Here is a 25,674-nt window from a genome sequence, read left to right on the forward strand (position 1 = left end):
TTTCTTTTTGTAAAATAAAACAATTTTTGCTTTAGCTGAACCTCGGGTGTGGCGTCCTCTTGATTATGTTGCTGATCACAGGGTTGAGCCAAATGTTTTGTGGCCGTACAAGTGGCAACATTTTTCCAGTGAAAGAAGTGATGAAGTCGTATGGCATGCCAATGGTGGAGAGGCGGTCAGTGTAGCAATGGGTTGGCATACTGGGTCCTGTTTGTGGTTTAGCACTTTGGCTCTGATTAAATGTCAATGTGGACGTTTTTAGTGTTGAACCACCATCTTTCCCTAACCTTAACCAGGAGTGTATGTGTGTGCCACATATACAGTATATATGTGTGACAGCCTCTGTGTTGTATTGCAAAAAAAAAAAAAAAAATCATTGCCTGACAACCTGACCTCCATTCAGGACTTGTACTGCACCAGAGTGTTCTTTCTTCCTCTGCTTCATTTCTACACTGTTGTTTTCTCTACATATTTATACCTGTACATTATAGCTAAATGTTTGTTTACCTATGTCCAGATTTGTTGTCCTGCTCTTAGTTGCATGTCTGTTTCTGAAGAACACTGAAAAAATTCCTTGTATGTGTACACATATAAAGCTGATTCTGATTGAGTGTGCCTAAACAGAACCATTTAAAAAGAGATCTTTGTAGTCTACACAGCTATTAGCTATTTACAGTTAAATTTGCCATTTAACTGCTCTTAGTTACCTCATTTTTTTCATTGAGTCTTCTTGTGGCGTTTTATTTTTTTATTGCTTCATCATTCTATTTCTGTGTTTTGTTCTTTTCATTCTATAGTGAAACACTTTGTAAAATCGGTTGATTACATTTGATGAATGAAGGAGCTAATGGTTGGTATGAACGTCTTGTTGCAGCTGTGACCCTTTAAAATCTTTTTTTTTTTTTTTTTTTTAATGTAACCAAAGACGTAACCAAAGATGTAATCCTGTAACCTTTTTCTTGTAAGAAACAAATAACTGATGAGTAACTTCTCATTTCTTTCCTGTCTAATGCCATCAGATATTAATAAGAGGACTCCAGGTTGGGAACCACTGGTTTATGGTATGTCTATGTCCTATGAGAGATTTATCAAACAGAACCACGCGTACACTCGAGGGCATATGCATTCCTGTGTTTTATTCATCTGGTCTATGGCTCAGGACTTGAGAAACACTAGTCTAGTGAGGTAACTAACACTCTATTTTACAGCTGACCTGCTGTGTTTCAATTTATTTACCAAGAACAGAAACAAAAAGCTGCTGCTCTAACAAAAGTCTGATTGACTTAACCCCGCTGCTGTCTTTAATCAAACAATCTCCACATGCACATGCAAATCTGATGTAAGGACAGTAATGTTAATCCAAACCATTCAGCTCTATCTGGACTGTCATCTTAAAGCTGCACTAATCAGTATTTTTATATTAACAATGGATAAAATGACTATGTGTAATGTGAAAGGTGTCACTCTTAGCTACAAACCCACAGAGTATTATCACCAACTCTGCAGCTCCCCTCAGCTCTATGGCGCTTTTTTCGTTTTCCAGCCTGCAGACTCTGCTCTCATCGGCCTGATCTCTTTCAGTGACACACCATAAAGCCACTGTACACTACCTGCTCAGCAGCAAAACAGCAGACAGACACAGTTAGAGACTAGCTGCTGAACATAGTGGAGCATTTAGCAGCTAAAGAGCCAGATATTTCCCTCAGGAGCTGGTAGAGACCAAAAGAGAGCTAAAAGATGGTGAATATTGGATCAGAGACAAACACCACTCCAACAAGAATCATGTTGCTCTCTAAATGCTGGATGTGGAAATAACTATTTGCTAACAAGTTCACCATAACAACTGTGATAATATGTCAGTGTTGTGTTTTCAGCTCGTTGAGCTGCGGCCAAGAGCACAAAATAATCTGGTAATGCAGCATACTGTACAGCTAAATTTACAGCTGTATAGAACTTAGAACTGCATGGATTTTATTCTGTTCTCATATTTTCCCAGCATAATTTCACAATTTAAGACTAGCAGGAGACACTTAAGTTTGTGAAACTGAAACACATAACTGTAGCCTAACAGGTATGACAAAACAATAGGAGCAGTTGTCTGTGCTAATCGGTATGTTCTAATTATAACCCAAACCTATTTGGCACACAACAAAATGAATCAATGGTTCATATGCCCAAAATACACACAAACCAACAGGGAATGGGATTTGAAGTAAAAAGCTGTGTTGATGCTTTGGCAATATTGTTCCAGTTTCACACCAATTTCAAGCTCTGAGAGTTGACCCGAGAAAGAAAGAAAGAAAGTCAGAGGAGAAAAGAGAGACGGAGAGAAAGCTGACGGCACCATGAGTAAATCCCTGTGGTGTCCAACTTAATTCCTGTGAAATGTCAGAGTTGTGTTGCAAGGCTTGCATCACACACACACACACACACACACACACACACAGAAAGCAAAATAAAGGAATGTTCAGCGAGAGAGACAGACAAATGAATCAGGCTGCTTCAGGTCATAAGGACACATTTGGATGGTATATGGTTCATGTCATGTCGTCTTACTGTTTTTATCTCCAGCTGAAACAGGATGTCCAGTCTAGACACTGCATGACTGCTCAGTTAAAGGGTTGGTTGTCCAAATTACAAAATATGCATGGTGCAGTATCTTGCTGGCCTGGCATAGACCATATTCACACGGCAGCCATTTTCCTCTGACATCACGCTCAGGGTGGGAAGCTCAAATGCTGTTATCATGTCGCACTGCTGTGTCATATAAAGTCATGTAAACGTAGGAAATCTGACAAATTGTTATCATTTCACCGCTCCCTGATTGATCAGCAACTGAAAAGACAATAGGTAGTGAAAATCCAAAGGGACATCGGGCTATATTTCAAGGGAAAACAACATATTTGATAACTTTAGCATTCAACAGATATACACATTGAAACTGTAGTGAAATGTGTATATCTGTTGTGTGTAATGTTGCATGTGTGATGTCAACATCACTGTCAACAGATCACTTTCACTGTCTTTTTTCTGAGAACCGTGTGCATCACATGGAAAAAATAGACGAGTCCCCGAATCTCTAGATGACACGTGCTGCAGCCGCACTGCTCACACAGGCTGTGTGGCTGCTCTAACCTGTGAACATTGGTGCTGAAATATAAAGCAAGAGGTTCTGCAATGCCCCGCTCACCCAGGATGTGTTGCCCGGCCGTTAAGTCCCTCTCATTGTTTGATACTCAAAGGATTCACCATAAAGGTACAACAGGAATATCAAGTTCCTTTTCTGGACTCTGGGGACAGTCAAGTCATCCTTATCCCTGTTCATTTTCCCAGTCAGTTGTCCTAGGAATTACGTAGTGGTTATGTGGTTTATGTAGTGAGGTGGAAAAGTGTGAAGGTCAGGGTGGTGGATGGGCGTCGGACTTGTCCTATCACAGACCAGCAATTACTAAGTGTTTTAGCCTTTAACATTAGCTACACATTGAACACAGTTTGTTTGCCATAACCAACAGCTTTGTCCAATTTTATTGTTCTGTTTGGTGATAGTATTGGATTTTACATACCTTACCCATTCACCTTCTATGTACAATAACACAGACATGACAACATGGTGAATGCATTCAATGACAATATTTTTTAATGCCCAGTGCTAACATTACACGTAACATACACTTCGCCTATGGTTTCCAGTATGTGCACACATAGAAGGAATTTGACTCTGCTCTTACACACACTTTCAAGCGATTTACAGGAAGAAGGTGTTAACTGTTCGTCAGAGTGATGGCCCGTGGGTAGAAACTGTTCTTGGGTCTGGTTGTTTTGGCGCACAATGCTCTGTAGCGCCAACTAGAGGGCAGAAGCTGGAACAGGTTGTGTCCAGGGTGTGATGGGTCTGCAGTGACGTTTCCTGCCCGTTTCCTGAAGTCCTGAATGGACGGCATGTCAGCACCAGTGACTTTTTCTGCAGTCCTGACTTGTAGTCTGTTCCTGTCCTGTTTGGAGGCCGATCCAAACCAGACAGTGATGGATGTGCAGAGAACAGACTAATAATAATAGCGGTGTAAAATTGGATCAGCAGCTGATGAAGCAATTTGTTAAGCTGGCACAGGAAGTACATCCTCTGATGGGCCTTCTTGATGATTGTGTCGATGTTAGACGCACACTTTAAGTATAGGAGATAGTGGATCCCAGAAACCCGAGAAGAGCAGTAGGGAGAGAACACATCCCTGGGGGGCGCCAGTGCTGATTGTCTGTGTGCTGGATGGGATGTTCCCCAACCTATTGCCTCCTGTCTGTCAGGAGGTTTGTGATCCACCGCCAGGTGGGGGCCGGCACAGTGAGCTGGGTGAGTTTAGAGTGAAGGATGCCTGGGATGATGGTGTTGAATGCTGAGCTGAAGTCTGTAAACAGGATCCTTGCATACGTCCCTGGAGAGTCGAGGTGTCCCATGCTGACTGCATCATCCACTGACCTGACAAGAATGCAGGGGGTCCAGCCGGGGGCCTTGGGGCCTGTGATATCCCTCAGGTGAGCCAGCACCAGTCTCTCAAAAGATTACATGACCACATATGTGAGGGCGACAGGCCTGTAGTAATTGAGTCCTGTGATAGAGGGTTTCTTGGGGACCAGGATGATTTTTGAAGCAGGAGGGGACTTCACACAGCTCCAGTGATCTGTTGAAGATCTATGTGAAGATGGGGGCCAGCTGGTCAGCACAGGATTTCAGGCAGTCTTCAGAACTCCACAGCTGATTCTCAGAGGCCAATAGTAGTAGTAAACTGTGATTGTATTGAATGTGCTCCACTGTGTGCATGATAACCAGAGTGTGACAGGGGCCTCACCATGAGCTAAAATGAAAAGTAAAGGACGTCCATCTGCAGTAACACAGATTGTCAACACAGATATTTCAATTAAAAATCTATGTCCAAACACAATCTGTTCCAGCATAGTGTTCAATCCAGCTGTTGTCATGTCTGCATGACTGTGTGACAGCCAACACATGACATCCCTGGAGCTGGCAGGGTTGTCATAGCAACATCATCTGTCCAACTCTGTCTCTCAGTGTCTAGATCTGAGGTCCCAGAGCTATGCTGCACAATGTGGGAAACAAGGACAGATTGTGTCCACTCCCACAACAATTTGCTAGACCTAACTGGTGACAATATTTGACTGGACCTCATCTGTTCTCTTTATATATCAGGGTCTTGAATGCCTCTGTTGCAACTATTACAATCATTCTATTATCTACCAATATGAATTTTCAAAGATAACACAAGATAGATTTTTTAATTATTTTTCTTTCCTCTGCTCGCAAATGTCTGTCTTTCTTCTCAGGTTTTAAGACTTGGCTTATTAACAGAGTTTGGACTGAGCACAGCTGTGATGGTTCAACTCATTTGATCATTGGTTTATTATTTTTTTCTGTCATATGTCATATGTTGTAAGATGCATCACTTAGTGGCATTCAGGTCAGTTAGTTTTTAAATCAAAAACTGTTGGAAACTTGTGATCACTTGGTAATTACAAATGCCATTGCATGATTTTTTTTGTTTAAACAGAGTCACATTTTGACAAAACAATCCCAACTTGAGGTCTACTTACTAGCTTTTTTTCAACCATATCACATGATGGATGGAGTTCTTTGCATAGTTGTCATGGAGATAGATCTGCTGACATGTGAGCTCAGTAACATTTATGATTGAATCCAAAGCACTTGCAGTACATTTCGTATTGTGTTGGCAAAAGGTTGTTCTTGGGGTTAGAAATATAGTTTTTACATAAGAGATAAGACTCACATACGAGATCTTTCTGGAGCATTAAACTGTTTTACAGCATTTTATTTGGAATCATTTTGGGAGACTTTCTTCACTAGAAAAATTAGACAATTGATGGTTCCAACAGCTTAAATCAACCTATAATATGTTTTGCTATATTCAGCAGCAAAGCAGGAAGTAATGTGGTGTTCTTATACCCCTGTGAAAAGTCTTAGAGAGGAGATCAGGGTGGATAGCATGGGTGTAAAAGTGTATGACTTAATCTCAACAGTCACATTTGGTTTCTGTAACCGACACAGTCTTTCCTTAATGAAATAGTTTAAATTGTCTAATCGTCAGAACAACTACTACTGGTATGTCAGCCTTCTACTGCACCACATGAGTCCTTTTAGAAAGCATTGACGCATTTTGTTATTGTATGAGGACAAAAACGCTAATATTGATTTTAAAAAGACACCAAAAAAACAGTACCACGCTGTTTACTTAAAGTATTCATGCTGTTCTGCAGTTTTTGCAGCTTTCATATTAAGTTGACAATGCTAAAATGTATTTCAAACGCAGGGCAAAGGGGAGAACAGTGGAATTCCAGCAATAACAAATGGTTCCCCATGGTCACAGTGGATACACAGAGAAAATTAGCCTGATATTCCACACTGCTCACCTGACAGCCCCTCCCAGCATCCACCTGTATGCTCTGACTACCTTTCCCTAGAGGGGGAACTAGGGGTGTGCATCTCTCCCTCATAAGACGAGGCAATACATATCTAGATACATGGCCTACGATACGATTCAGGGGCGATGCATTTTAATACAGAATGATTTGGTGCGATTTGATGCGATACGATCAGAATCAGAATCAGAAATACTTTATTGATCCCCAGGGGGAAATTGTACAGTACCAGTGCTCCCATTCAAGATTAGAAAGTAGCATAAGTTTAGAGCTAAAGTATGTACAAAATATAAAAATAAGAAATAGAAATAAGAAATAGAAATAAAAATATACACATTTACAGTATTTAAGTGAAAATTAAAGTAAAAAATATATACAATAACAATGTATATATATATATATGTATTGCACTGTTGTGTATGACATATATGTATTGCACTGGCACATTTAAAGAATAAAGAATAAATAATGAGGTAGTATATGAACAGGTGAAGTAGTGTCAGTGACACTCAGAGGGAGGAGTTGAACAGTTTGATGGCCACAGGCAGGAATGATTTCCTGTGGTGCTCTGTTGTACATTTGGGAGGAATGAGTCTCCCACTGAAGCTGCTCTTGTGTCTGACCAGCACGTCATGGAGAGGATGTCAAACATTGTCCAAAATGCCCCGCAGCTTAGACAGCATCCTCCTCTCTGACACCACCGTCAGAGAGTCCAGCTCCACCCCCACAACGTCACTGGCCTTGCGGATCAGTTTGTTGAGTCTGTTGGAGTCCGCCACCCTCAGCCTGCTGCCCCAGCATGCAACAGCATAGAGGATAGCACTGGCCACCACAGACTCATAAAACATCCTCAGCATAGTCCGGCAGATGTTGAAGGACCTCAGCCGCCTCAGAAAATAGAAACGGCTCTGGCCCTTCCTGTAGATGGCATTAGTGTTCTTTACCCAGTCCAGTTTATTGTCTATGTGGACTCCCAGGTACTTGTAATCCTCTACAATGTCCACACTGACCCCCTGGAAACAGGGGTCATCGGTGCCTTGGTCCTCCTCAGATCAACAGTCAGTTCCTTTGTCTTTGTCACGTTGAGCTGCAGGTGGTTGAGCTCGCACCATGCGACAAAGTTGTCCACAGCAGCCCTGTACTCCTCCTCATCACCCTTACTGATACATCCAACTATTGCTGAGTCATCAGAAAACTTCTGAAGATGGCAGGTCTCTGTGCAGTAGCTGAAGTCCGTGGTGTAGACGGTGAAGAGGAAGGGAGAGAGGACAGTCCCCTGCAGAGCCCCGGTGTTGCTGACCACTCTGTCTGACACACAGTGTTGTAAGTGCACATACTGTGGTCTGCCAGTAGTTGACAATCCAGGACACGAGGGGGGCATCCACCTGCATCTCCGTCAGCTTCTCACCCAGTAGAGCCGGACGGATGGTGTTGAACGCACTGGAGAAGTCAAAAAACATGACTCTCACAGTGCTCGCCGGCTTATCCAGGTGGGCGTAGACGCGGTTGAGCAGGTAGATGATGGCATCCTCAACTCCAAGTCGGGGCTGCTCCAGGACGAGTCTCTCCAGGGTCTTCGTGATGTGGGAGGTCAGTGCCACGGGTCTGTAGTCCTTGGAGCCACTGGGACGCGGCGTCTTCGGCACAGGAACGAAGCAGGATGTCTTCCATAGCACGGGGACCCTCTGAAGACTCAGGCTCATGTTGAAGACATGGTGATATACTCCACATAGCTGGGGGGCACAGGCTTTAAGCACCCTGGGGCTGACACCATCACGGCCTGCAGCCTTGCTTGAGTGGAGTCTCATCAGCTGTCTCCTAACATGGTCAGCAGTGAAGCACATTGTGGAGGTGACCGGCGGGGGAGGGGTGGTGTCGTCAGGTTGAAGAGTGCCGTCAGCCTTGGGACTGGGGAACGAGGTGTGAGGAAAGCTCTCACAGGGGGGTGGGGGGATGTGAGGAGCAGGAGGAGGAGGGGGGAGTGGAATAGTTGAAGGTTGGAGGCAGACAGCAGAAGAGTCATGGGGGGGTGAGCAGGGCCCACAGAGTCAAATCTGTTGAAAAACAGATTCAGTTTGTTGGCCCGGTCCACACTGCCTTCAGCTCCTCTGTTGTTGGTCGGCCTGTAACCCGTGATGGTCCTCATTCCACTCCAGACCTCTCTGATGTTGTTCTGCTGGAGTTTCCACTTCAGCTTCCTCCTGTACTTCTCCTTGGCCTCCCTGATCTTTACCTTCAGTTCCCCCTGGATCGTTCTCACCTCCTCCCTGTTGCCAGCTCTGAAGGCTCTCTTCTTTTTATTTAGGATGGCCTTGATGTCCTTTTTCACCCATGGCTTGTTATTTGAGTCACAATGGACAGTCCTTGCTGGGACAGTGGAGTCCACACAGAAGTTGATGTAATCCGTGATGCACACGGCATTCATTTTCCATTATAAATTAAAATAAGCCAATTCTCTAAAAGTAGCATTGCTTACCTTCAAATACATACTGTATATTTCATAAAAGGCTAAGGAATCCCGAGTATTTCTGTTGCTCAAACAGACTGACAACAAATTCTGTAACAACAAGCAATGTTCAAAATGTGTGTTAGTAGCTTACGTGACATGTTTCCTCAAACAAGACTCCAAAGACTAATCAAATAGATAGATGTTTTAATGAAAAACTAAACAAAGGCATCTATGAGGACAGCTACGTATTATCTTGCTCTTTTCAACAGCTGTCATAACTACGACAACAACAGACGCATTCGGCTGAAAGTCGCTAGTTAACAGGGTCACTCCTTAAATCGCATAAGTTTCACCGTGCCATCTCACCAGGTGAGTGTTGAGATATGTCGTCCTTCCACGGTACTTAATCACTGTTCTACAGACCTCACAAATGGCCAGACTTTTGTCCAATGTTCCTTACTTCTTATGAAATGCAAACATCTTCCAAACTTTAGATTTGATTCTACGGAGGCCTACTTGAGCGAGCATAAACAAGGCTTACTCTCCTGACATGAGAGTCTCGCATTGACCTTTGACTGTTTACGAATGGAGACGCTTTGCAGAATTAGCATCAAAGCTTCAGTCAACCGATTTGTAACTTTAGAATCGGGCCATCGACCGGTTCATGGTTAGTATCAGTGAATCTTTACAGCCCTAATTGTCACTCCCCACTCAACCCCAGATGCCAAACATCAATGATGTACATATTCTACATCCACATCCACATGAGTTAGGGTGTATTTTAGGAGTGGCTCTTCGAGTGCTTGTTAAAAGCGCTAATTTTTTGAAAGGAAAGGCTAGAAGGTGCAACATTAAAACCCTCAGTGAGCCTTCACTTTAATTACATTTACAATTACTACTGCCAGCAATTCCCCAAAACCCTTCAAATATAAAACCTTTACTGCTCACAGTAAGCTTAGTGGACTTGTATCCACATTCGCTGCCTGCAGAAACTCGGATGAGGCACATTTTCAAAAAAGAAAATATTATCCAATAAAGGTAGGTTACAAATTTACACCTAACTATTTAATCTCGTCAGATATTATTGTCACGCAGTTTTATGCAAATGGAACAATTATTATTTTATTCTATCTTTGCTGCACTTTGTCATAACAGCATCTAATCTAAATGTGTGGTCCTGCATCCAGCATGGTTCATGCCTCCCACTCACGTGCCATTGATGACCCCATCTGGGTTGAGCATGGGGATGATCTTGAAGACAAAGGCCTCCCTCAGACTCTGGGCCACCGGGTCACTGCTGCACAGAAACTCCAATGTGCCCTTCATCACCCAGCTTGCATTGGACTCACCAGGATGGACACGTCCCGTGAGCACGATACAGGGACGATTACCTAGACAGAGACAGATTGAGATCTATCAGATTGCATGTTGATATGATATACAGTACGTGGAAAATTAGAGTTCACAGAGTTTCAGCATCTTGCTTAGTAACAGGACAGTTTCTAAACTCAGTGGTACCTTGTCAATCACCACTCACTACAGAGCTGCCTCTATATCGTTATCTGTCTACATTTCCTGTGCTCTCTGAGAGCTAGGCATCATTCAATTATCCAGATCAGGTTTGTAATTATAACTGTGTCCGCTACACCCATCACATCTTGTCTATTGAGCTCTGTCAGTGATAGTGACAGTTTTCCAATTATGTCGGCTATCAGCGGTCATGAGTGATAATTGTAATGTTGTGCAAGGGTCATAATTAACATTTCTGAGTGTCAATGATTACAATGTGAATGGTGAACAGATAGCATGCCGACAGATGGGAGAGTGTGTGATCAGTCAGGGTTGTTTGAGCTCAAGGACAGTCTCAAGGAAGTCTTCTGCCGAGACACTTAGGAAAATGGTGTTGTGTCTGAATGAGCAACATGTGGCTAGAGAATGGTCTGTCCTGCTTCATTTAGAACTACTCAGACATGTTTAAGGAGAATATATACATAACCCTGGATGGAAATACAGGTTATATCACATTACATTACTGTGGGCTTAAGTAGCAGCTCTGATAATGAGTCTGATAATGTAAAACATAAAGGATGATATTTGTAGAAATGTTTTCTACTAGAATTTTGAATAAAACAATCCATCAAAGTGAATACATCTGAATTAATCATTTTTAATATTAAAAGTCTGTTGATATTAGTTCAACATATGTTCAATGTGATGGATAACGCAACTCCTCCATGACTCCAGTCATGTCGAAATGAAAAGAAACAAGTGGTTATCTGCCACAAAATACTTCCAAACTTCTGAAGCACAGCAGCATGGTTTGTAAACTGTGATGTAAAACCAGTATGATCCCAGTCCCACCTGTTCAGTTCCACACCATACGTTCAGGTTCATGGTTATCCTATGTCACTACTGGCCTGCAGACAGTATGTGTACCGCTTCAACAACTTTTTAAACTGGACTGTGTCCAAATTCCACACTACATGCTATTGTAGTATGAACAAATTTTTATAATGTACTGTGTTTGCAGTTACTTTACAATCAATCCACATACTTAACCGTTACCTATTATACTAACAGGAAATGATACCATACATGCACCGTTGAATGTCAATCAAATTGAGACTTTAGAATGTCACTGCCAAGTAAACTCATTTCAGAGACAGAGATTTCTTGGAGCTGTGTCCCCACCATCCAGAATTCGTTGTACTTTTCCAGCTGTGAGCTGTTCCACCACTTCCTTTGTGCATTGCATTGTGGGAGAATAGTGTCCACCCACACCACACTCAAAAATCAAGGTTCTTTTAGTTGGCATACTGAATGATACTTTATTTTGCCGCTTTGACCAGTGCCACAGTGGTAAGACTACAGACTCAAAATCCGATCAGAATTAGTATGCAGTTTGGAATTGGGACACAGCATATGTCTCCAAAGCTCCCCCCAGAGATCTGGCTCAAACTCAAACAGCATGGGTTTCTTTAAAGGTTTATTTGTTTCATTTGGGTCTTATTTTCAGATCTGTCCAACATTCCTATCATTAATAACATTGTACTCATTAAGGTAATTGCTGAGATCTGGGAACACGGTGACATCACTATACCAAAGTCTGACAGGTCAAGAAACAAACCAACAGCTTTTATCTAAACCACATGAGCGGCAGGTGGAGCCACAGTGCAAGGTCCCGCCCATACACCCGTCCAACCCAATTGCGTGCACACCTCAGTCAATCTCAGCTGTCAATCATGACATTTCACCCCGCATCAAATAACTAATTAAAACACTTGAACAAGAACTACATAAAATGACAGAAATCATGTCTGGTGAAAATGTATTTGATGTGTTGTCATAACCTGGCTCCAAGGCCATGACAAATTCAGAAATGGACACAGATGACAATGAAATAAACTTGTGTGAACAAATGTGAAGTGTGTGAGTCAGTAGCATCAGTGGTGTAGGTGTGGATGTGTGTGCATGTTGAGGTGTGTGGTGTTGTAGAATGAAAATAGAACAAAAGTCTAAATAAAGGTGAAACATGCAGATGCCGGTGGAGGTGGGTCGGATCTGAGAGCGAGAGAATGCCAACTGGGCTGGGCCTTTATAGCACTTGGCCCAGGTGCTCCAGATCAGGCTAGCTGCTGCGCTCCCCTGCTACCTTCAGGGACAGACATGGAAAAAACAGTGACTATTAACACCCTGAAGCCAGTCTTATTCGTTATAGTCTATCGCGCTCCAGGTCCATACTCTGAATTCTTATCTGAATTCTCAGAGTTTTTATCAGGTTTAGTCCTTAAAACAGACAAAGTCATTATCGTAGGGGATTTTAATATTCATGTGGATGTTGATAAGGATAGCCTTGGTACTGCATTTATCTCTTTGTTGGATTCGATCGGCTTCTGTCAGAGGGTACAGAAACCCACTCACTGTTTTAATCACACCCTCGACCTGGTTCTGACATATGGACTTGAAATTGAACATCTAACTGTCTTTCCACAGAATCCTTTGTTATCGGACCATTATTTAATAACTTTTGAATTCCTATTACTGGACTACACGCCATTAGGCAAAAAAGTCTACACCAGATATCTATCTGATAGTGCTGTAGCTAAATTTAAGGAAGTGATTCCATCGGCATTAAATTCAATGCCATGTCTCAATACAACTGAGGACTCCTTTGCTAACCTTAGTCCCTCCCAAATGGACAATCTTGTTGACAGTGCTGCAGGCTCAATGCGATTGACACTTGACTCTATTGCCCCTCTTAAAAAGAAGATAATAAAACAAAGAAAGTCAGCTCCATGGTATAACACCCAAACCCGCAAATTAAAGCAAACAGTGCAGAAACTTGAAAGGAAATGGCGCTCCACCAAACTAGAGGAATCACGTTTAATTTGGCAAGATAGTCTTAAAACTTATAGGAAGGCCCTCTGTAAAGCCAGAGCAGCCTATTACTCAACATTAATAGAAGAGAACAAGAACAACCCCAGGTTTCTCTTCAGCACTGTAGCCAGGCTGACAGAGAGTCACAGCTCTATTGAGCCATGTATTCCTATAACCCTCAGCAGTAATGATTTCATGAGCTTCTTTAATGATAAAATTGTAACTATTAGAGACAGAATTGATCACCTCCTGTCTTCAGGTGGTACCTTACCTTCAAACACAGGAATCTCAGAAATAGCTGTAAAACCTGATGTATATTTAGATTGCTTTTCTCCCATTGACCTTCACCAAATTACTAAAACTATCTCTTCATCTAAGCCATCAACTTGTCTCTTAGACCCCATCCCAACCTGGCTGCTCAAAGAGGTTTTACCTTTAGTCAGCACTTCTTTACTAGACATGATCAATCTGTCTTTATTAACAGGCTACGTACCACAGTCCTTTAAAGTAGCTGTAATTAAACCTCTTCTTAAAAAGCCCACTCTTGATCCAGAGGTTTTAGCCAACTATAGACCTATATCTAACCTTCCCTTTCTCGCCAAGATTCTTGAGAAAGCAGTCGCCAATCAGCTGTGTGACTTTCTACATGACAATAGGTTGCTTGAGGACTTTCAGTCAGGTTTCAGAGCTCATCATAGCACAGAGACAGCACTGGTGAAAGTTACAAATGACCTTCTAACTGCATCAGACAAAGGACTTGTCTCTATACTTGTTTTGTTAGATCTTAGTGCTGCATTCGACACCATTGACCATCATATCCTATTACAGAGACTGGAACATTTAATTGGCATCAAAGGAACCGCACTAAGCTGGTTTAAGTCGTATTTATCAGATCGATCTCAGTTTGTACATGTTAACGATGAATCCTCCATGTACGCCAAAGTCAGTCATGGAGTTCCACAAGGTTCTGTGCTTGGACCAATACTATTCACCTTATATATGCTTCCTTTAGGGGATATTATTAGAAAACACTCCATACATTTTCATTGCTATGCGGATGATACCCAGCTATATTTATCGATCAAGCCAGAAAAACCTCATCAGTTAGCCAAGCTTCAAGCATGCCTTAAGGACATAAAGACCTGGATGACCTGTAATTATCTGATGTTGAACTCAGACAAGACAGAAGTTATTGTTCTCCGCCCTGAACACCTCAGAAACACAGTATCTAAGGATATTGTTACCCTAGATGGCATTGCCCTGGCCTCCAGCGCCACCGTGAGGAATCTCGGAGTTGTCTTTGATCAGGACATGTCCTTTAACTCCCACGTAAAACAAACTTCAAGGACTGCCTTCTTTCACCTCCGTAACATTGCAAAAATCAGGAAGATCCTGTCTCAAACAGATGCAGAAAAATTAGTCCATGCATTTGTCACGTCTAGGCTGGATTATTGCAATTCCTTATTATCAGGCTGTCCCAATAAGTCCCTGACGACTCTCCAGCTGATCCAGAATGCTGCAGCACGTGTACTGACAGGAACCAGGAAAAGAGATCATATATCTCCTGTATTAGCTTCTCTGCACTGGCTCCCTGTAAAATATAGAATAGAGTTTAAAATCCTTCTCCTCACCTACAAAGCTCTTACTGGTCAGGCACCATCATATCTTAAAGAGCTCATAGTACCCTATTACCCCACTAGAGCACTCCGCTCCCAGAATGCAGGGCTGCTTGTGGTTCCTAGAGTCTCCAAAAACAGAACAGGAGCCAGAGCCTTCAGCTATCAAGCTCCTCTCCTGTGGAATCGGCTCCCAGTTTGGGTCCGGGAGGCAGACACACTCTCTACTTTTAAGAGTAGGCTTAAAACTTTGCTTTTTGATAACGCTTATAGTTAAGGGCTGGCTCAGGCCTGCCTGGACCAGCCCCCTAGTTATGCTGCTATAGGCCTACACTGCTGGGGGACTTCCCATGATGCACTGAGCTTTCCTCCTCTCCCTCCTCATCTTTGCACATTCATCACAGTCCAATGCATGTTACTAACTTTATTTCTTCCCCGGAGTTTCTTTGTGCTTTGTCGACTCGCTGTGGATCGTGGTCCTGGTACGCCTGGGTGCTGCTGCCGCCATGGGCCTGCCTGACTCTCATCACTACAGTTATTATGTTTAGTTGTAGTTCTGTTACTATTAAAGCTGCTATTATTAATCTCAGCTAATATTACAGCTATTTCTACTGTTAGTGCTGCCATACATTTTTGCCTACCTGTCTGTCTGTCTGTCTGTCTGTCTATCTGTGTCTCTACGTCTATCTCTCTGTTTCTGTCTCTCTCTCTCTCTCTCTCTCTCTCTCTCAAACCCAACCGGTCAAAGCAGATGACCGCCCACCTAGAGTCGGGTTCTGCTCGAGGTTTCTGCCAAGGAAGTTTTTCCTTGCCACTGTCGCCAAAGTGCTTGCTCATGGTGGGAACTGTTGGGTCTCTGTAATAACATTATAAAGAGTCGGTCTAGACCTGCTCTATTTTGTAAAGTGTCATGAGATGACTTTGTTGTGATTTGGCGCTATATGAATAAAATTGAATTGAAATTGAATTGAATTGAATATTAGGTATTGACAGGTTAGGCTGGAGCCGTCACATGTCACACGTCACATCCGCCAACATGGAGCGGGCAGGGTTTATGACGGCGATCGAGATGTTTTGGCTTCACTTCTGTCATGACGTCCATCTTTATATACAGTCTGAATGACACAGATTATCAATCCGTGTGTTCAGATTAGCAATCTCTGAGCATGATTTTCCAGTATCAGTATTTGACCTCTGGAGGGCTCTGTAAAGAACAGTCTGCTCAGGAACAGTCAGGAAGGGTTTACTGACTACTCATGAGAGCATATGAGAACATACTGTATATCATATCTTTAAGAAAAACACAGAGCCTCACAGAGTCGTTTTATAAACCCATAAAGATAGGGTAATGAGGGAGTCAAATGTTTGGACTGTGAGAGAAGGTTTCAGTTCTGTACTCTCTCTGTGCTCTTTCTACTTGTTTCTACGTGACCGTGCTGTTTTCTTCACCCTAAAATTACAACATCCTCCCTGCGCTCAGCAGATGGCTGAGACACAGACTCTCATGCTCTCCAAGCGATTGTCTTAATGAACCCCATACTTTGATGAATGAACCGACCAGGGGTCTCATTTACAGTGTGTAGGATCCAGACTACAAGTGTATGTGCGCACAAAAGCCAAAAATGGCGTGCGCCAAAAAATAAATCAGACTTATAACATTGTGCATACGCTCACCTGCAGGCAGTGTTCCATTTATGAATCACATTCCACCTGGAAATGTGCGCACGTGGATCAATGCAAAGCACCAATGAATATTGATGCATATAAATGAGCCTGCTGATCAATGGTACATTGTGGTAAATCATGGCAGTCCATGTGCAGGAGGTGAAAATGTGCCAGGTGAAATGACTGGAGAAGGCAGAGTGACTGTGTGTGGAGCAACGGTGGTGTCTCCTGACAGCACAGTCTGTTCATTGCAGCCATTTTACACACAAAAACTACAGAACAACTCAAATCGTACTTGATGATATGTGTGATGGATGGAATAATGTACATTACCAGAAAGTCAGATCATATTTTATGGTTATAATGTTTACTGCAGGAGTAGTAGTACAATATTTCTGTGTTTTCTTATGTTTTAAGCTCATAAAGTCAACACCAGCAGTAGTTAAAGTAGGAGTAGTTACCAAAGGGCTCCAGCAGGGGGAGTGTAGAGCTGTTGAGCTGCCTTAAGAGACGCCTCATTTCCTCCTTTCAGTCATTACACATGATATGAGGAAAGTTTGTGTCCGTGCAGCTTTTATTCACATATACCCCTTTTCAGGTATGAGTCCCTCATATTAATGTTTATTTGTTTGTTTGGTAAGAATATGTACGTGTATTTCAGTTTGGTTTGTTCCACAAAGTAACTTATGGCGGTTATTTACAGGACAGCGTAACTAACCTAGCTAGCATTCATTACTAAAAACCAACCCGTCGTCGTCTGGGTAGTTGTACTGTCAGAGTAAAATACAATGACAACTGCTGTTGGAATGTGTAGCTGTTATGCTTTGTTTGTGTTTGCTGCTATTACTGTACTGAAGTGAGGTTCAATGAATAATGTATTTGTTAAGTGTTTTTCAGCAACAGCTAGTTATGGTGAGTTTGTGAGTTACCCTAACAGAATATTTAGGAGAGCATTGATTAATATTTGGTTTACTGTTTCAATGCTGTATTTTACATGTAATGCTGTTGGAGAGTAACAATGCAAATGCCAGTGTTCACCTACTCTTGTATTTGTATTCAATTGTAGGACTATTAGGATCATTACACATGATCTGAGGTATACCACGTAGTTATGGCTCACTTTAAGCATAATTACAAATAACACTGCTGGTTTGAATGTTTATGATAACGTGGATCTATAACTAAGGTTTGATATTAAATTAAATTAAATGTGTGAGAGGCATCATTGTACAGTCTGGCTTCAGTTCACCACCTCGCGGTCTCCAAAATATTCGTACGCATGGCTCAGAGTTTACTTACAGGTGCGCCCATTCTCCCATCAAATTTGTTTTTATGGATCACTACTTTTGCATGGGAGGTGGCGTAAGCCTCTTTCAGGCCCCTTTTCGTGTGCACGCAACGGTTACAAATGAGACCCCCAGACCTTTAATATCACACTATTTTCATTTCTTCTTTAACTCAGTTGTGTCCTGTTTCAAGGATTACTGTATTATCAAGTTCTGTGGGGCCCAAGTCTTCAGTTCTGCGCGAGTGATACACCCTTTAGATGGCCTTTTAGATGGCCTTATAGAGGGCTGTGAATCTGCAGTTACAGTACGTAACTAAGTTTCTCGCCTGTTCACCCTGAAAGAGCAATGGTGTAACTTCATCACTCACTCAGTCAGGGACAGACTTTATAGTTCCAGACAAAAAGGATATGAGAGAGCACAGTGTGTAACAGAGAAACCCCTCCTAGTTCAGCTTCAGCTTCCTGGAGGCCATGCCTGTCCTGCTAAACGAGATTATGTTTGATAATTAAAGGCTTTCAGAGATGAGCTGTGACTGCACTGGAAGCCTTTTTTTAATTAGAGACAAGAGGTGTGCGGCAGGAAGCAGGCTGCTTTGTCTAATCCATCCCTCTGAAGAAAAGCTTGTATGTGGAAGAAAGAGGAGAAATAAATGGGTTTACATATGTCATTATGAGTTTTATGAAATCAAATCAACTTCAAATTCAAACATGGTTTTGACTGAAATGAGAGTAGTTACGAGCTTTTCATTCAATAAGGTGCACTCTGCAGGGTAAAGTCATGGTGCTGCTCTAAGCCCACTGGTGGTAATTAGATCGTATTAGCATACTCATTTGCATACACCAGAAGAAGACTGGAACTGATTGGCTGTTGGTGCTCAAGGCTTTGTTTGTACTCAAGTTTGTGTTGTTGTCCAACATACACACACTCACAGACACACATCACCTCTCAGGATAAAAAAAGCCCACACACATGCTCACACACAAATCTACATAAGCATACCTGGGAGCCTCTCTGTTCCATCAGTCTCATAGTGAAACTACACAGTTTCAAGGTTTTAAGGTTAATTGCCTTGTTCAAGTGAACATCAGCTGCCCTCACATGGAGGGAGATCTTCTCTCTGCTGCACCTAAAGGCGACTGCCAACCTTTTGGAGGTACTAGAGATCAACAATAATACCCTCAGCAGGGATGGGATTTGGCGACCTTAACAAATCAATGTGGAGTGCAAATTGGGGCGACAAGGAAGACAAATACTGGCAAAAAGAAAGTTAATTCAGAGTGAAGCATGTGCTGGGGATGAAACACAGCCTGAACCCATCATCGCTAACACATTCCCTTGGTCATTTTTTGTAATCCTTAAGAATGTTGTTGGCAACGCCTGTGGTTACTGGAGGTAACATATCACAAAATTATTTTAAATTAGACTGCAGTTTGCTACATTCTGCTACATCTACATCTAAGAAGAAATTGAAAAAAACAAAAATGCATAAATGTATTTGCAGTGTTTTCAAACCCCAAACCAGGACCCTGAAGTATACCACACATTCATGCACGCTCACATGCATATGCTTATGCATGCACTGTGGGGGACAATTATTTCAGCGCTTAGCACACCTACCGAGCGCACCTTTCAATACCATGAATGCAGCATTTTCATTGCCAGGGACCTTACGAAGGAAGGAGTAAGCCTCCTGGAGCTCTTTAGAAAAGACAAAAAAAAACGACTTTCTCTTCAGCATGGCAGCTAACCATTAGCATGCTGACAGGTTTTGTCATAGCCTATGATTCATAGCCTAGCAACAGCCTAGACAAGGACACATTGATTGATTGACACACATACAGACAAATCAGTATTGAATTTAGACGTGTGGCGCTTTGTTTATGTTTTTAGGCAATAACGAGTGGGAGAAGAACATGCTAAACATCTATGTAAGTGCTGGAAACAAGTATAATGTTGTAATTATTATTTTAGTTGTGGTGAAAACCGGGACAATTTGGTAGTGAATGTTGAAAACTGGGACATTTTAGGGTTTTACAGATATCTGTCGGGACTCGGGACACCCAGCTTGAAACAGGGACAATCCCGGACAAACTGGTACATCTGGTCACTGTATTTCTGCAGCATGTTCTTTTCATTTGCAGCACGTTTCCGTTGTTGTAGTTTTTTGGGGTTATCAGATGTGCTTTTGAACTTGCATCGTTCCTGAAGCTGCAGCACGTTTCTCCTAACGCAAATGTTTTGGGCCGTTGTAGTATGTGTACCATTGTTGTTGAAATGTGTTACAAATTGTAAAAAAAAAAAGAAAAAAAGAAAAAAACTGTAATAGGACAGATCCCAGCTCCCCCAGCTTGGAAATGATACTGGGGGCAGTCAATACAACTTTACAGCTACTCTGTCAGAAACAGAAGAAGACAACTGGTGTATCCGTTTAGAGCAACCACACAAACTGTGAGCTGAGAGGATTCATCTCGTCAAGTTGCTTTAATAAAGAAGACAGTAAACAGGTTTCGTCTTCTGCATCATGCCCAGTGAATCACTTGTGGGTTGGCAATTTGAACAATTTGACTCCAGTAACAATGAAAACTTCTCTATATAATATAAAGATGCAATTACATTGAGCTATTGGGCTACTTCTGAAATTTCTGATCTCGGCTCCCCTGTCCACATGTTGAAGTGTCCTTGAGCAAGACATTGAACCCTGAAGTTGCTCCCGATGGAGGCCAGCACCTTGCATGGCAGCTCAGTCGCCATCGGTGTGTGAATGGGTGAATGAGACCTGACCTGTAAAGCCCATTAAGGTTTAAAAGGGCTATGTAAGTGAAGACCATTTACCATAATCATCTCGAAATAAATCGCTTTTATTAACAGTAACAGTATTGTTGCTCAGTCAAAGAGAATATTCTATGAACTGACTGATTCATGTACAGAGAGAACCAATCAAAGGGAATCAAAGATAGCTGATTAATCTGACGGAAAACACCTGTTCATGTGAACATAATATGCACTTCCTCTGAGACGCTGAATCATGACCACAGGCTAATATTACATAAACCACTCCCATTAGATTGTTTAATATTAAAATGCATGAGTATCAATGGTAAAATCAAGCAGTCATTTTCAATTCCTGAAACGCTGACTGTGTTGGAGCATTCATGGGAAAATGACAAGATGAAACGGCATAATTACTATGCACAAATGCCCAGTATGTAATGGCAGCTACAGTGGTTGGGTATAATATTATGCTAATGTGGATATGCTATGATGAATCTCATATGGTTTTCTCCTAAACAAATCATTTCTTCATATTTCCAACTGCTAAGGATCAGTGGCTTTCAATTAAGAACTGAAAAACAAACAAAGCATGGGATATCTGTCTCTGTCAGGATGGATGGCTGGCTGTTTGTCTCCTTTTGTCTGCTCAGACACACACCTGTATACTCTGCACACACACAAACACACTGCAATAATAGTCTGCACCCACACACACACATTCCATCAACTCGCTATCAAAGGAGTGCCTCCCTATTTATATGACCTCCAGCACTCTGACCCTTTATCTCAGCTCATCACACACACACACGCACACGCACACGCACACACACACACACATAGCAGCAGTACTCACGTAGCTGGTGCATGTCTTTCCAGCCCCTGCTGGCAGGACAGGCACTGATGGTGACCACTGGACAAGAGTTTCCAGCCAATGTGCCACAAAGAATCTGCTGCCGGAAAAACACCGCAGCAGGATCCACTGATTTCTGCAGCACCTTCAGATGAGCCTGACAGACACAATAAATATACAAATGTGTGAGGTAGACATGTAGATTCTGGTGTACAGATGCACATATTCATTTACAGTGTAGTCAGAAAGTATGAAAGCAGTGGCATGTTTTCCATTGGAATGGCTCTGTACTCCGGCACAATGGACTGTGAGATTAGCCTTCAGCTATGGGGTTGTTCAAAGGTGAACAGTATCAACCCTGCCTCTTAAACATTGTTTATAGAAAAGTAATTTGCTATACCAAATACACTGAAGGAAATATAATGGTGCTCAAATTATGTTTTTGCCTGCCTCATAAAGAAATGTTTATAGTGATACATCATATTTTATTTTCATCAAATTTTAGTTTTCCTACAATAACCATTTGTGGCAACTAAAGCGTGATTAATGATTTCATGGTTCCCTTTAGACAGCTCAAAACAGTCAGGGAAAGACAATGGAGCATTTCAAGTTTTTATTACAGACAGGTGCAACAAAGGTTGCCTGGGCTGGACTCGAACCAGGAACATTGTGGTTCATGGTTATTTCAACGTGCACAAGGAATGATAAGTATCTCTACTCAGATGAAATGACTTTTCATTCATGGCCCCATGCTGGAGGACTTGTTTGCTTTGTGGCCACTTCATGATGTTTACTGTAACATTCATCTCTGGTTGCAAAATTATAATGTAAGGCTGGAGAGAAATCCAAATAATCACAATTACCATACTGGCTGCAGGAAATCAGCATTATAATCAATGTCCTGTGACCACTACACTGATTTCCTGATTACATTTGCATGCCAGCGCATTTGCCTGAAACTTAGCAAGAGGAGATACACACAAATTATTTTAACCATCAAACATCAACTTTTTAAGGGAAGCTTCATCAATGCAGAGACATCAGCTCACAAACTTGTAATCTGCAGAACATGATGAAATGAAGGCTAATGTTTGGGCCTGTAAACCAGGTCAGATCAGTGGGTTATCCTTCAAGTTCAACTTAGGTTTTCAGGTATCATGAAGCTGGCTCGCATTTAAACGGGGCAGATCACCATGGTAACCTATGCTCTGCTTGAGTGTACAGTAAAGTGACAAGCAATAAAGAGCAATAGATAACAACACATAACAACACTGTGTCTACTTTGGCTTTAAAACAGGGCTTAAATCAACAGAGAGCTTATTGGTTGCCACACTAACAGTCTAAGACAGGACGACTTTAGCTGCCTATTCACGGTTGTATATGGAGTTACAAACTAGCTTACCATTCATCAGCTAACGTTATGAAGCAACCAACACCAGATCCATGCCACATAGCTAAGGTACAGGAAGCTGGCTGAGTACCTTAGCTGAGGTTACAGTTAGTGAGTTGTCCACCCCTGCCTTGCATTGGTCTTGGCTAGTACAAAGCAATCATTACTTAAACACAGGGTTAGGCGGTAGATTAAGTTTTTCAAGCTGGCCACAGTCAGCCCAATAGCCGGCAATTGCCGATATATTTGCGCGTGTGTGCACCGAGCCCGCGACCCCACTGTAGTTTCAGCTGGGACATGTGCTCGAGCATTGAGTTCACTACGCTTCACAAGCTCTCTTAGCTTTTTTTAGTCTAATATATAAGCTCACAAAATGGTCAAATGAAATACTCTTAGACCTATTTTCCTTATTAAACAGAAAAATACAACCACATACCTTCTGAATTCCAGTTAATCTCTTCCATCGGACTGAGACTAGCTTATTGCCATGTTAACTCATCATAAAACACACTTCACCAAACCAAACTCACCAAAACCATCTTGGTAAGTCTTTAGTTTTGGTCGAAATAAGTCCATAACCCACCGAGTTAGATATATTATAATATTCTGGCTGTAACGTTACACGTTCCCCTGTTGGCCTCTCTGGGTTAGCTCGCCAACTGAGAGCCTGTGGCAGGGCAGCTGCTCTTAATCAGCCAAATAAAATGACAAAAATTGGCCCAAAAAAACCCCAACCCTATAAGGTTAATACGGCTTTGCTTTGTACCATTACATAATTTATTGTTGGCTAAAATCAATGCCGTTTGTCATAATACATCAGTAAGTAACATGGATCATGTTAGCTGGTGGAGTAATTTGGCAAGCTAGCTAACTAACGGATCCACTCAAGTAGTATTTTGCAAGCCATATTGTTAGTGAGCAAGCTAAGGTTAGCCAGCTTGCAGCAGCTACGCTGCATGAATTTGGCGTTGGTTGCTTCGTGTGATTTGCAAACAGAAAGCTAGCCAATTTATCAGCCAGATTAGTCCTGGGAGTTGGGTGAATTAGCTGACATTATCCACTCAAGACAGTATTTTGCTAGTTACCTAACTAGCAATTCACCCACTTTATCAAGCAAGCTATGTGTTGGGCTCTGTGTGTTGGTGGATGCCGGTTTGTTGACATTAGCGGACTGAGGTGAACATGGAGCTGAAGAGAGGCTAAGCACTGGAGAGAGCGCATAACATCATATTTTAAAAAAAATTTAAGTGATGTTACACTCTGTTCATACATTGGCAAAAAAAATTATTAACACATGTAAATTGTTGCATATTGTTACATATGGTACCTTTAACCCTAGTGTTTTGTTGAAATCTGCTTTACGTCCTCTTTGTTTGGGTTACACACAGACCCTAGGGCTGTATGTGTAAAAATAAAAACAACAATTGCAAAAGAAAATTCAAATTCAAATATGAAAGTGTTAACCCTTCCCTGTGACACAGACTGAGCTTGCATATTTGATGAAGGTGACAAATTATGAAAATGACAATAAATCTTTATATTATACCACAATGTCCTTCATAGTGATGTTACTTTTGCTTGGGTCAGTTAGACCTCATCGAGTGCTGCATAAAAAGTCATATCAACACCATTCACACATATAAAGCTGATCGTATTTAACCAGGTTTAACTGCTGGGCTCTCTGAGACCTCAAACAGAAGTAATGTTGTCTTCTGAAATGTGTCATCAATTCGAAATCCTTTTTATGAGAAAGTATTTAGTATCAAGGTCTTAAGTGTGTTTTTTGACCAGTAGAGTGCACATTGTTATGTTGTATCCCTGTTCTCTCTATGCCATGATTGAGAACGTGGTCGACAATTGTGGCCCTTAGTTGATCGGGAGCGTACCTATGTCCTTGGCCTCTTCTGCCTCTTCCTCTGTTTTGCCTTCTTCCCGGCTGTGGACCCTCTAGGGCTGTACCCAACTCAGAATTTTGTGAGTCGAATCGGATGTGGCTGTTTAACATGAATATTTGACTATTTGTTGTTTGTATGGGTTAGGGTTGTATAGACCACCAAGCAATGCTTTACTGAACTGTAAGATTTTTGATCGAGGTTCGGAGGGGCGTTCGGGGTGGCAGCAACGTTCAGTAATATTATAAAGACTAGACCTGCTCTATATGTAAAAAGTCATGAGATAACTTTTGTTGTGAATTGGCGCTATATATATAAAACTGAATTGAATTAATATTGTAAACAAGCCAAGTTAGCTAATGCATGCTAACTACGCAAACGGCGATCAGAAATGTGCAAAAACAACAAGTACCAAGTGCCAGAGGGGGCTCCAAAACAGACACTATATGGTTGATCATTGGTTGATATAATGCTTCACACATTCCCCTTAATTAGTGAAAGTCAAGATTCACCTGAGAGCAATTCATCAATTCACACATTTACAAAAGAAGTCTAATAGAAATGTATAGAAGATATGCCTGATAGATTATGACAACTGGTTCAACCATTTTGCATGTAATGACTTGTGCAATGAACTCGTGCCTGAATGTTTTGGGGAGAGACCCAGTATCATACATTTGGATCAACACGACAAAAGCAACTGATAATGTAGGGAACATCAGACAGTTTTACATAATAATTTGCATGAATGTGTCAAAGTATTCGCAATTTGTTCAGAAGAATCCGAAATTTTATGATATGCATAAGTGACTAGATGATGTGGAGGATGAACATTTCTAATCTGGGAACTCTATCAAAGTGACTGAGAAAAACTGTAACTACTTTATATACAGTTACCTAGTTTAGTCCAATGGTTCCCAACTCAGGCTT

General features: G+C 41.8%; 1 protein-coding gene across 1 annotated transcript in view; it reads right to left on the reverse strand.

Annotated features, from left to right (window-relative positions):
• The window catches only part of LOC139286362 (cytosolic carboxypeptidase 4-like), a 178,700-nt gene that overhangs the window by 43,268 nt on the left and 109,758 nt on the right, over positions 1-25,674 (reverse strand). Inside the window, exons 18-19 of the mRNA XM_070907118.1 lie at positions 21,466-21,619; positions 10,104-10,284 (exon numbers count right to left, since the gene is read on the reverse strand). Coding sequence (XP_070763219.1) covers positions 10,104-10,284; positions 21,466-21,619 — 335 coding nt within the window. The remainder of the gene's footprint in view (positions 1-10,103; positions 10,285-21,465; positions 21,620-25,674) is intronic.

Source organism: Enoplosus armatus, chromosome 6 (genome assembly GCF_043641665.1).
Source record: "Enoplosus armatus isolate fEnoArm2 chromosome 6, fEnoArm2.hap1, whole genome shotgun sequence".
In the NCBI taxonomy this organism is placed as follows: domain Eukaryota; kingdom Metazoa; phylum Chordata; class Actinopteri; order Centrarchiformes; family Enoplosidae; genus Enoplosus; species Enoplosus armatus.